General features: G+C 42.9%; 1 protein-coding gene across 4 annotated transcripts in view; it reads right to left on the bottom strand.

Moving 5' to 3' along the window:
* Positions 1 to 13,398, bottom strand: part of rgs12a (regulator of G protein signaling 12a) — a 33,526-nt gene that overhangs the window by 15,067 nt on the left and 5,061 nt on the right. The window contains exon 1 of one of the 4 annotated variants that reach the window (XM_041031036.1): positions 9,947 to 10,190. The exons of 2 other annotated variants lie outside the window; for them this stretch is intronic. In XM_041031036.1, the coding sequence (XP_040886970.1) occupies positions 9,947 to 9,973 (27 nt within the window). In that variant the 5' untranslated portion in view covers positions 9,974 to 10,190. Of the gene's footprint in view, positions 1 to 2,876; positions 2,999 to 9,946; positions 10,191 to 13,398 lie in introns of those variants that run through there. One more of the 4 variants, XM_041031035.1, reaches the window with a different exon arrangement.

Below are 13,398 nucleotides of genomic sequence, written 5' to 3' on the forward strand. Positions count from 1 at the left end.
TCCTCACACACAAACACACTCACAGCCCTGAATGTGTGCATTCCTGCTAACTGTAGTCACAAAGATCAGAGCTCATCAACGCAGAGCTACTTGAGAGGCCATCACTGGCCGTAATGGCCCTCTTTTCACTTGCAAATTCAGGGAATGAGTGGTTTATGCGTGTGTAGATGTTCCTGAATAAAGGGCAAACAGCCCAAGGACCCCTAGTGGGCATGGAAGTTTCATGGAGACAGCTTTCCTTAACTGGGTGTAATTATATCCAAGGAATAATTCTCAATAAAACACCACCCCTGTCTGATCTAATGATGGCTCAACAAATATCTGCTTGCAATTCTTCAGTTAGTAATCACTGCCTCAGCACTGGGCTTCTGTAAAACCTGTTAGCATGCTTTTGGTTAGGCTGATAAAGAGAGATTTAATGCCTGAACTGTGAAGATGTTGTTGTAAATAAATTTAAATGCAGGGGAGGATATGAGAGGCTCATCTTAGGGCTTGGTCCAAGAACACTCAAAAAAAAAAACAAACAAAAAGAAAAAAAAAAAACAGCGCGTTGGAGGATTCATCTGAAAAGGGGAGAGACTATTTCCAGAGAAGCGTTTTCTGAGCTGCCACTTCAAAGTGTGAATATTCAAGGCTGATAATACATCTAAACAAGGCTCTTATTGCCAAGCTGGAGCTTTGGTGTGAGCTGTACATACAGTTTGTGCTTTAGTGAAATTGCATAATTCTGGATTTTACAGCTGCAATATCATAGAAACATAACAAAAATTATGGATGCTGATTAGATTAGATACAGCTTTACTGTCATTGCACGGAGTGCAAATACTGAAACAGTGAAATGCAGGGGCTGGTTTTGAAAGTGAAACATTACGATGTGGTTTCCCCTTCCAGTCTGAATTTATTCATAGCATTATCCCTGAGTGGCTGTGAATTTTCAGCTGGATCAATCAGCCTTAGAACAAGTCCAGACACATAGTGGACCAGTCTATTCAACTGGCCATCTGAAGGCAAGGGATGCAGTCGCAGTCATGTGCACTGACGTGACACTTGATTCCATTTTGGGAGTGACCACATGTAAAAGCTCTATCAGACATAGACCGCTAAACCACTAATTGTCCGTCACAGCCTCTTTACAACTCTGCTGCTGCTGAGTCCAACCCCATATAGTCAACACCCAAAAGCCACCCCTTCTGTGGTGGCTAGCATGTGTACAGTAATCATGGGTGGGTAGGATGAAGACCAACATGAAGCTGAAACAGAGGAAAGAGAAAAGAGAGAACACCCACTCCATCTGTCTGTCCCTTTGGATCTAAAAACAGCTAAACCTCTTAAATATAGAGAGCGTTGCGACTGTGGTTTATTTTAAAGGACAAGACAGACATCACACACTCTGACGTAATTTTGGTTTTGAAGAAACAAAAGATCTCCAGGCTGAAACTTGAGCCTGTATATGGAGCCTATATATGGAGAGATTTTACTTCTTAGATGACAAATGTGACAAATATCTACTCCTTGTAGGAGTTGAACTTCCACCTATTAGGTGATACATACAGTAAGAGTGGGAGAGTTACAATGGAATGGTCTCTTGGTACGCACAATTTATGTAATATCCCATTTTTTAAACCACGTTCATGTCAGTCAGAGGAGAATTATGTTGATGACAAATACACCATTAGTTGCGTAAGCATGCATCTCAATGAATGAATGAAATGTTGCAAAATTCTGAAACTGATCCTCAGTGCGTCAGACGTTTTGTTAGATTTAATTCAAATTCTAGCATTCTAACTAATTGTTTAAGCGCTTTTCTCAACTTAAATAACATCATTAAACATCATACTTATAGCAGCTGACCAGGCAGGGCTGGTAAACATACAGAGAGTGGTGTGTGTGTGTGTGTGTGTGTGTGTGTGTGTGTGTGTGTGTGTGTGTGTGTATGTTTGTATGTATGAGACCGCAGGAGTTAGACCACACACACCACTGTGTGTTTTCCAACTCGTTACTGCTTCCTCGCCCACAAGTCCCCTACAATGAGGCTGAAGTGATGACCCAGGCACACCATCACCTCTTGTCCATACACACCCTTCCTCTGTTGACACCTCTGGTGACAAGCTGGTCTACTGTGGGTGGCTCTGTAGTGCTACAGGCCCCCTTTGATCCCTTTCACCCCTTTCAACATGAGACTAAATTGCAAATATCCCATTTCCCAGTTGGAATCCTTCTGAAAGATGTCCATGTTAGGTTGTTCTCAACCATTTGGACAAATTCAGAGTTCAAGTCACAGAGGATGGTCTGGCTCTCCAGTAGGAAAACACTCTTCCAGCTCTACTGTGGTACAGCCCCCACGCCGCACAGTCTGGCGTCTCGAGACACCACATGCTGAAGGAACGTAGATGATCACACCAATAAATGTATGTGTACGATCTGAAGTGAGCCATCACAGCTAAAACACACTTTCATTGGTGTTAAAACAGTTGAAAAATAAACTGCATTCACACAAATGTTAATGTGACCCATTAAACCCTCTCTCGGGGTGATTTCTGACATTTTAAAAGCGAGCTCTATTATCTTTTGGGCTTGTTTAGGCATGTTCCTGCCTTCAGAAACTGGGTCGAGATGTAAACTGTTCAGCGCTTTACCACACTCAGATTAAAGAAAAAGCCTCTAAGAAAGTTTTACACAAGTCTAGGCTGATTCTAGCGCCCCGCAAACAAACAACCACGAGTCCCCGCCGCTCCAAACAGCTGTTCAGAGTGGGAGAGAGACGAGCGACAAAGAGGGAGATTAATGAGAAAAACAGCTGACTGAACAAAAGGAGTCTCCCTGCTTCATACAGAGGAGGACGAGGAGGCTCAGTCGGCAAACCACAGTTTACTTACAGTGCTGAAGTTCCAGGTCCTCTTGAAGGAAAGTCTCTTTTTGAGACTCATTGTTCCCTTGTCTGCTACACCAGCAGCACACAGACAGAATGTGTGTGTGTGTGTGTATGTGTGTGTGTGTGTGTGTATGTGTGCGAATGCATACCTGAACATTCCCCACCCAAAACTCTGAAAACCATGTCTGTACAAGTCGGAGAGAGGGAAAGAGAGGGAGGGAGGAAGAAGCAGAAATCTGACAAGGTACTGGACAGAAAGGAAGAAAGAGGAGGAGGATGGGGGGAGGAGGGGGGGTGCGAAGGAAGAAAGAAAGAAAGATTTCCTTACTCTGCAGCTGTTGCCATGGCAACCCACCCGACAATACATACAGCCTGTGCCACAGTGGCATGAAGGGATCAGATGAATCAACCACCCCTTGCGCCCCCCCATCACAAAAACACACACTCACTATGTCAGAACCACACTGCCCCCCCCCCCCTCCTTTTGTTTCCAGTCAGGGCACTCGCTCCTCACTTGAAAGAGGAGAAAAAATACCCAGTCAGTTTAAATTGAAACCAGATGAATTTTGTTTAATCAAAATAAAAGTTTGGTAGCCCACGAGCTGAACTCCAAGCTTCATTATCCGCTGTCACAGAGCACCATTCTTACGCCCCCAACGGTAATCGTGTCAATTGGTGTTTTCTGCTAGTAATTTAGCTCATGTACCAGAAAAAGAAAATTGTTTCTTTTTTTTTTCTGGCATCACTCCTTGTCTCCGCTGCAGCACTGTGCCTCCACATATCTGGCAAATCTCTACAATCAGCACGCCGACTGTTTTTGGACCAGCTATTATTCTTTAAGCATGGGTGGCTCATTCTGAGGTTTTCCCGTGGCAAATGAGTTAGCATTCTTCAGACTTAATTTTGCCGTAAATAATGGATGAGATACAGCGTTTATTAACAGCCCGCTTTTCACGGTAGATTTCTCCTGTTTAATTAGATTTTAACACGATCTGTCCCTTTGGAAATTGGGATGTTTGTTATATGTGCGTGTCTGTGGATAGAGGAGGCAATCGCAGATGACACCTTAATGCCCTCACGTGAGGTGTGTGTTCATGTATGTAAACACATGAAAGAGAAAAGACACACGAGGAAGGAATAAGGGTCTCAGTATGCTTCAAATGCACTGAGTGTTTATTGGCTCTGAAGTGTACAAATGCAGCTAAATAACAGTGCTTAGTTTTGGACAGTCTCTCCTCAAAGGCTTTAATGTGTTGCACTGGTTGCACACAGTGAAAGTCACACAAGTATTTGCGTGAAGACTGAAAAAAAGAGAGGTTGAGAAAAACACTCAAACCCTGCTTACCTTCACACCTCCACACACCTGGCCAATTGATGTGTGAAGAGAGTGTGATTTTCAAATTGTGGATTTTAGAACTCTAGAAGTGGGAAAAAAAAAAAATCAAAGGACTGTGTTGGTGGGGGCGTTGCTTTAGATACCAGTGAGGCAAAGAAATATGATCCAGGAAGTCCACTTTTAGTAACAGATCCATGAGTTTGAAGGCTTATCAGATGTCAAAACACATCTTAACCATTATGATTATGTTACGAGAAAGAATATTTAAACTCTGGAAAGTTATTAAGATGACAATCATTTGGCTTTTGGTGCATTAATTTCCGGATAAACAGTAGAAATTTGGCATTGGTGTTTCAAAGCTCTTTGCCAGGGATGTGTGCTTGCATGTATGTGATTGGCCAATACAACTCCCTGCCAGATGACAACACATTGCATTGCAGCAAAAGTCAGTCTGAACGTGGCCTCACATGATCCAGTGAGCGCCTCATTTGATGCATGCTGAGGCTAAAGAAGGAGAAATAATCCGTGTTCCAGTTCCATTTTACATTCTACCTCAAAAATGGATTTTGAGTACATATTACATTCACACAGAAAAAGGGACAACATTATCTGCGCACAGTCAATTTACTTTATTTCTGAGTGTGCTTTTAGTGCACATTATTGTCCCTCAACACAAAGCACAAAACAAATAGATGAGCTACTCACAGCTGGAAAAATGAAAACTAACTGCGGACAGCTCTGATAGTGCTTCAGGAACAGCTCAAACATATTAAATAAAGTATTAAATCTCTGTTTTTCCAAATTTGAATTTAGCAGTAGCTTTCCAAAGTCGCAGTTTGATGTTCATCAGCACACATGTTCTATCATTTCCTGTTTGTACAAACTGGTATTTATTCAAAACACTGTACTATGCAGATAATTACATAGTGTATACTACATGCTATAAAGTAGATTTGCAACACAGGAAGAATGCGTATGTTTCCATGTGCAGATAAAATCAGTCATACAGTAATTAGAAGCTATTCATGGTGCTGAGCTGAGTCATCCATAACTGTGGTCACAGAATCACAGGACACAGGACAGTCTACTTCAGCCCTATGGGTTTACTTTTGCCCTTTGACACCCCTGAGGCAGAGTGTTCAGAGCAGCCAGGTGAGCACATTTAAGAGCACATAACAGGAGCCAAGCATGTTGGAACTTTTCAAACAAAATGCCTCCAGGAAAAGCATTTTTCTGTCGCTTTTTGTTGCTAACTGAAGAAATTGAGTTTGTTGCCACCAAGTAAAAAGGCTTCACGTGAGCTCTGAGCCTTCAGTTGATTTATTAAATTTGTGAAACATCTCTAGAAAGGCTTTATAGCAAAATGAGCACTGCCTGTCACAAGACCTAAATAATTGCATGTCAAGCTCTCCGCCAGGCAATCTTGACCGAAGACGGAAAATAATCTAGACCTGCTATCTGCGGCAGACGGCAAACTATTCCCTGAAAATAACATCAAGAAGAGAGCCTTGCATGGAGGCAACTTCCTTTTGAGGGAGGGAGGGAGAGGGTGCGGTGACTGATAAGATGGAAGAGACATTTCTTTCCCAACCAAGCAAGGAGTGCAGGGTGAGAGAGGGAGACAGGCTGATACAGAGAATTATGAAACTCATGTGACAACATCTAAGTGAAGATAACAGACAACAGACAACCTTGTTTTTGATTTTTGGAGGTTAGGAAGAGAAGTGGAATCCAGTGTTTTTACTGTGGGAAATCTTGTCACCACAAATCTGCAGGACACTCTATCACATTAGCACGGATCTGATGAGGTCAGCATGCTTATGTGATGCTAAGGGACCAGGAATGGTAAACAACATGAACACAATTAGTGTCCCCTTAGATTTGCTATCTGCATTATCCCCATAGATCTGAAATTCTATATTCATTCCCTTCAGACAACAAGATATTTTCATCATTTGCACTGATTTGTTTTTCTAAAAAAACAAATCTAATAAAAGGGTTTTTCTGTTAAACAGATATGGACCCCAGACATTATAACGCTGCTGAGTAGATGCATGTCTGGCCCCTGGTCAACAGCCATATAAAGAGCCCAGACTTGTGTCGAGGCGGCTTTCAAGTGTAATCCACTCAGTAAACAAATGAGTTGCTCTCGATGTCTTTAAAGACATGAGTAATTTGCATGCAAACAGAGGCCGTCGTCACAGTGTGTTTCATCTCTTAATCCCCCTGATCGCCAGTAATCTACTGCCTGTTCCCCAACTCCAACCGGTTAGCCACAGCAGATGGGTACGGCTCTGCTTCTGTCTGGATTAAAGTGGCATTACTATGATTTGTGCAGTGGTGACAATGTGTATTCGTGTATGTGTATGTGTGTGTTAACCGCTTGCCGCTGATAAAAAAGCTGACAGGGTGTGCTAGCATTCCTCTGAATGGAGATGTTTACCTTTTTGCCTTCGCTGCCCTACTTCTGGCAGGGCCAGGGACATGGCGCTCCAACCAGTGTTAGAATTTGTCTTTCTCATCTCATAACAATGTAAATTCTGATCTTAACCAATGTTGACTCTGCCTGAACCTGTCCAGCTCACGGCGTTGAGCTCACTACTCACTACCAGTCATTTACTACAACTGCAAAGCGTAAAAGAATGCATGAAAACATGGCATTCACTCCCTTTGTTGTGTTGAAGTAAAAAACAGGAGTGTTTGTATGTCACTGGTGGTCTGACTGGAGGAAATGCTTCACACAAAATGAGTAAGAAATAAAATACATTTGATTTACAAGGCACAGCTGAATCCCACAAAAATAGGATAACTTAAGAAAGGGAAACAAACTAGAACCAGAGACCACGACCCCTCCCATCTTAATTTATTATCATAGAGAAAGGGCTCAGACGAGCCTGGAGGGCTTTAGGTGGGTAAACCACATAAGATGCCACCACACCCTCCTACTGCTCTCCTTCTCTTCCATAAAAAACACCAGAAACGGACTTTCCAACCTGAAACCTGACACTTGTAATTAGGCCTGTGCGTCCCCCTGGTTTTCCACCAAGCTAACTTAAACCAAAGCCAAGTGTACAACTATTTTGGAAAGTCTGCCTGGGTACATTTGCTGTGTGATGATAAGGCCAAGATATGCATGAATATCTGCCTCCTGGGAGTGTACAAGACTATACGTTGCCAGTGACAAGGAACTGCCACAATCTTTTACTTCCTGTGGAAGTCCCACTGACCTTACAGGGTGTACGGCCTGTAATCCTTTTGGTCACGCAGGGAACCTGAACTGGTTGAGAGAGACTAGGAAAGAGGTGAAGGCAAATTTGGCTTAAGTTCATCCCTCTAGTCCGGGGGCTATAGGATGCCACTGAGTCTCTGTCGGTATTTGGCAAAGTATCAAGTTCATGGCAATGTTCACAGAAGCACAAAAAAAATGCAATTTGAGACTGAAAGAGTGTGATGCCTTGCCTACACAGACACACACATCCTTCCTAAAAAGACATTTATTTATGTCTGCCATAATGTGGGCAAACTGTGCTGGTCCCCTTTTGCTTAAGCATACAATATTTTTCATAATATGGCATAATATGTCATTTAGCCCTACATAATTTGCATTTCAGGCCAACCTTTTCATTTACTGCCTTTGGAAACACCATGACTCATGGTCCATGTGACAACATGAACAATATGTGGCATTTTATTCAACCTGAAGCAAGGAGGTAACATAAATATATTTCTTTATGTTGACAAGAGGATGAAGATGTTTGTAGGAATAGTTCATGAGGAAAAGTTAGTGTTTGCACTGCTGAGCACCAAGCCAATCCCACACAATATCAGAGAGAGAGTAACTTGGCTGCCCCAACAATCCATGTTTATGGCTTCCACAGCACAAAGTAGACAAGACCTTGGCCTCATTCTGCAGCATCTTAAGCCAACACAAGGCCAAAACGATACCAACTACATTCAAGTATTGAGCCTTCCTGCAATCCCCTCCAGTTAAAATAAGGTAGGATGTCTTGCTTAATGTCTCAAACACGCATCCCAGCGTCGTTTGAGTTACAGGTGTGAGGTAAAGAGTTGAACACGACGAGCAGCCCACTGTATACCAGACATGTCTCAACTATTACCGGGGAGGTGATAAAAGACTTTGGCAGTTCTAAAGCTGTTCCTTGTTGAGTAACCTCCACACCCTTGGCAGTAGATTCCCTTTCAGTGAAGCTGAGAAATTTAATAATAGTACGATTGAAGAAGGTAAACAGTGAGCTGGGAATGAATCATTTCCAGAAGTTGTGTTACACCTCCACAGACATCCTTGCTCAGACAGCTTTTCCTATAGCCAGTCAACAGGAGATGATGAAGAGCCGTGTGGTTAACTATAAAGATAATAAACATCATAATTGTGAATGTCGATAGATGATGTCATGGCGTTGGTGTGACAACAGCCAAGAGTGGAGCTGCAGTGCGTCTCCGTCCAGAGATGGCGAGGCAGCGGGTATTTTCCGTGGTTACAGCTTGGTCAAATAGCAAACTCAGCAACCACAGCCACATCTGGTCATCTGGTTATTGGCTGTTGCATATTCATGCAGCGAGCAGCAGCTGGACAGTTAAATAACTTCTACTCAAGTTTTGTTGTGTTAATGTACTGTTTTTCCAGTTAGTGGGTTTGGAGAGAGCACTCTATGTAATTGCAATAAAACCTCTTGCAGGAGGAGGAAAGAAGAAAAGGAATCATAGTGGAGACATTTAGAAAATGTCAGGCTGCTTTGTCTTTGCATCCTATAATGCTAGCCTAAGGACACATTTCGTGAGCGCAACTGTCCACCCACACTCCAGAGCTGGCCATGTGATGTCAGTGAGATAAAAGTGCGTCGTGTTCCCTTGCCTCTACTGCCGATCCCCAGGAACACGCTATTATCATTTTCTCAAGTCATTACACCAAAATCAGAAATGGAGAGAGGAATTTATTATAAAGGAGTATGGCATCTAATTTTAGCAACAATTACAATATTAATAACTCAGCTTAATTGTTGCTCGCATGTGATAGTAGTTCCTTTAAGACATATTGTATGAGCAGCAAAGAGCATGCAGACATATTTTAGCAAAGCTGGTTTTGAGATAAGTGAGTGAGAACACTGGTGAATCAGAGCGGGGACATGCCTGCACAAAGCCAAAAGGGGCAAGGTAAAACCACAGGCAACAATTTCAAGTTCCAACTAAACTATTGCTGTAATATGGCCACCTCAAATACAACGCCACTGAACATTCACTGAGGATCTAATTCTGTCTGACAGCTACGGGTCTCTGTTTGTCTCACACTGAATCTAACTTATCCCAATGCTACCAATTGACTGTGAAAAGGGTCTCCTCTCAGAGCAAGTGCAACAGAGCGCACTTCATTCAAAGGCCCATGCAGTTTACAAGAATAATCCTGGGTCACTTTTAGTCTAACGTCTAATTTAAAGTCAGCATGCATCCTGATATAGACGCTGGACCGCATTTTGCTCTATACAGCAGCACTGTGTGTACCATAAAGCACATGAGAATTCAGCTGGCGCTGCTCAAAACATTCCTCTGACAGACCACACAAGCTAACCACTGTATGCCGCTCAAAGGCTACAACAGGAGCTACAAAGAGCCCAAAGAAGGAAAAGTAACGGTGGCAGGGAAGATACCACCGGTGTGAAAGATGAAGAGAAGCAGAGACAGATAAAATAATGAAGACTTCAAGATTTCATGACAAGACTTACGGAGTTGAGAGTTAAAGTTTGCTCCATGTATGGCACTGCGTGCGTGCGTCTGGCTCTTCTTCAGCGCTGCTCCACACACCTGGTGTGTGTGAACGAGTCCATCCGCTGGAGCTCCGCGGTGCGTGTGCGAGTCAGTGTTTGCAGTGCGGAGAGACAGAGCTCAACGGGGGAGGAGAGAGCGTGCAGGAGAGCTGAAAATCCTGACAGCTACTGGGAGTTCAAAAGCTCCCTCTCTCTTCCTCTGCTGCCGGTTTCTCTCTCTCCCTCCCTCCCTCCCTCTCTCTCTCTCTCATTGCTGTAAATTCCTCCTCTTTCCCTCTCTGTTTACCTCCCTCCCCGTCTCTGTGTCTTCATGCCTTCTCTTGGTTTCTGCTACGCCCACAGGATAGATCTATTACCCACAGGCGTGCAAACAAGAGCTGCTAATGTCTCCACACCTAAAGGGAGAAACTTCACACTCATGGAGCAAAAGAGGTGTCCCAAATTTCCCAGCAGGCACCTGGAGTATGCCTGAATAAAACATTAACAATTAACAGATGTTTTCACATGCAGACACAAATCAGAAGATGGAGTCAGTGTGAACACAGACACAGCAGCCTGCTAATGGTGTCATCTCTGTAAAGTTGAGCGCACTGTCATCCGCTGAGCATCGCGGGCGCAAAGCATCTGTTTGGAGCTAGAAACAAGGAGTCTCTGATGAGTAAGAAATCGGGGGCATTTCCACGTGGAAATAAGACATGGAGGTGCAAGGCAGCGCATTTTTCAACATGCCCAAACACAGAGGGATCTGACGACAAAAGCTCAGCATGCATCAGAACACTCTTCATCACAAGATGCATGGAAAACGAAGAAAACACAGAATTATGAAGCACTTTCTCCCTCTACTGAACCAGAGAGGCACAGATCGACATGTGTTCAGAAGCACGGGATTATATGTATGCTATTCTGTGCGTGGGTTGCAAAAGCTACGTGTCAGAGCCTTTGTAATCCGAAGAAAAATAACAAGCATTTGCTCATTCCTGCGCTAGCCACTGTGACGCACACCGCCGACCATGGAAAAAGCAACACGGCCACACGCGTCCAAATTGTTCTGAGCTCGTCCACAACATGCAGTGAGGCCATGTAGAGGGGTTATCCACAAGGGTCTGCCCCGAGCACTGATGGTGAACTCCAAAATAGTCTCACGGTGTCCTTGTGAGTCCAGATGCATGCACTGACTGAGAGCTTATCACTTATTTTTTTGCAAATCTTGCCATGAGAACAGTCCTTCAGAGCATCCTTCACAACAACACACAAGTTAGAAAGTGCTGCCGGAACCAAACATTTCAACCCCTCAAGTTTGCACCTCTACTACTGTCACTCAATATGTATTAGCAAGCGCTTGATAGGTTTATCGTTCATCATTCTGTCTTAAGTGGAGCACAGCCTTCAATGGACAAAAGAAGTTCTCATGCTCTGGCTTCTAGCCTCTCTCTCCCTTCTGATGGACAAGGTCTCATATTGGGGTTACTTCTAACAAAAATGAAAGTGGCATATTGTTGCTTAAGTAAAACTACCAAACCTGGCACATACTGGTTATGCCACTGGATGGGCTTTGCTTTGCTGTGGAAAGAGCTTTAAGAAGTCTGACCTGATCTCTGATCATGCACTCAGGGTGAAGCCCTTGAAATAAAAGTGTCGGGGCAAGTGCTAGGTGAGGATATAATTACCTTTGACTACCATAAAACATTCCCTATGGTGTTTTTTCTTGGAATGTATAAGCCTACCATGACTTAAAATGGCACATGTTAAATATTGTTCTCGATTAGACGCAGTCTGAATAGCAGTGAGCTGGATGAACCATAAGAAACCTTTCTTGGACGGTGTCCTACAAGAAGTAGAGCCTGACCAATAAATTATCCATTAAATAACAAGGAAATAACACAAAATTAAAGCATGGAAATGCTGAAGCTATGTTTGCAGTGATTTATAAAGATGAATAAGAATTTAATCTAAAACTCTAAAACACTCACTGGGGAGAGGAAGCATGCAACTCCTGCCAGAAATTTGAGGGTGCAAAGTCTTGGACCGCTTGCAAAGTTTTTAATATTCTTAAATATTCTTCTCCCTATCAACAAAAAATATCTTCTGTAACCAAAAAAGAGTGCTGATTTACCTTTACCAGGAAGCATTAATCCAGCTTGCTGAATGCAGGTCTGCACAATGTATGTCTAACAATGAAAATGCCAAACCAAACTCAGTCTACCTCAGCTGTTCAAAGTCAGCCTTTCAGCCATTTATTCTACCTCCAACATAAATCATATTACTCATGATGCTACCATGTGAAAGGCCAGTGTTTTTTGACTTCACTGACACTTCCCAGACACAAGACCAGCCTGAGTCTGTCTCTCCCTCTTGGTGTTACAGCAGCTCCTGATAGAGTAGAGGTGTGAAGTCCACATATTACAGGTGACAAAACATTGTGTAACAAAGCAAACTCAAGGTGTAAGAAAGAGAACTCAACACAATACTACAAGTGTGAAAGCATCCGGCTCTCAAACCAGCCAATGTTATTTTGTTCCATGGAACATAGTTCCACCTAAGAAGTGTAAAATAGAAAACTGATCACAGAAGCCTGAGGCAGAAACAAATGTCTCATAACAATGCCTACAAGACATCAACAGTTGCATCAGTTGTTAGGGATGATGGTAAACTCACAATTAATTTTCCTCTTGGTATATGCAACATAATTAGCAACTGCTAGGAAGCCATAGCAACTAAATATACTGAAACACATCACTAAACCAACAAAAACACGCTAAGGGGATTTCCACACATAAGCTGTTTTGGAGCTCGGAAACAAAACAAAGATAGATAATTTACTACTTGTTTTAAAGTGTGTAACTTCTTAAGTTACACACTGCCCAGAATTGTAAACTACTGTCTTGCAATTTGAACATAAAGTGTGGATGAGGGGCAAGAACCTTTAGTATTTGTAATATTTTTGTATGAGAACCTGAGCATACTGTGGTCTTGTGATTACATTATATCAACAATAAAAGAGGTCATAGAAGTTGGGCTATGCAAGCAGAAACTGAGCAGCTGTTGTAACCTTTTATAGCCATCTTTAATCCTGCAGCTGTACATCTGCGCTAGACCTGCTCAGAACCTGGAGCTTTTTAGCAACGACACTGTTCAGTGTGTGTTAGGACAATCCTGAGGAGGAGATTTGTGCCTCTTTGAGTACAATGTGTGGTCTGCGGGTGTGTCTGTGTGTGACTAATACATGGATGTGCAATACAGTATGCCACTATTTGGTTTGTTTTTGTGTCTGTTCATGTGCGTTCGGAGCAATTATGAGATGAAGGAACAGTGTGCGTGCGTTTTTATGAATGTGAATCAGTGTGCATGAGTAATGCATGCATGCAGAGACCATTGGAGAAAGAGAGTTCCTCAGCAACATTAATATGAGA

Source organism: Toxotes jaculatrix, chromosome 23, assembly GCF_017976425.1.
Source record: "Toxotes jaculatrix isolate fToxJac2 chromosome 23, fToxJac2.pri, whole genome shotgun sequence".
NCBI lineage: Eukaryota > Metazoa > Chordata > Actinopteri > Toxotidae > Toxotes > Toxotes jaculatrix.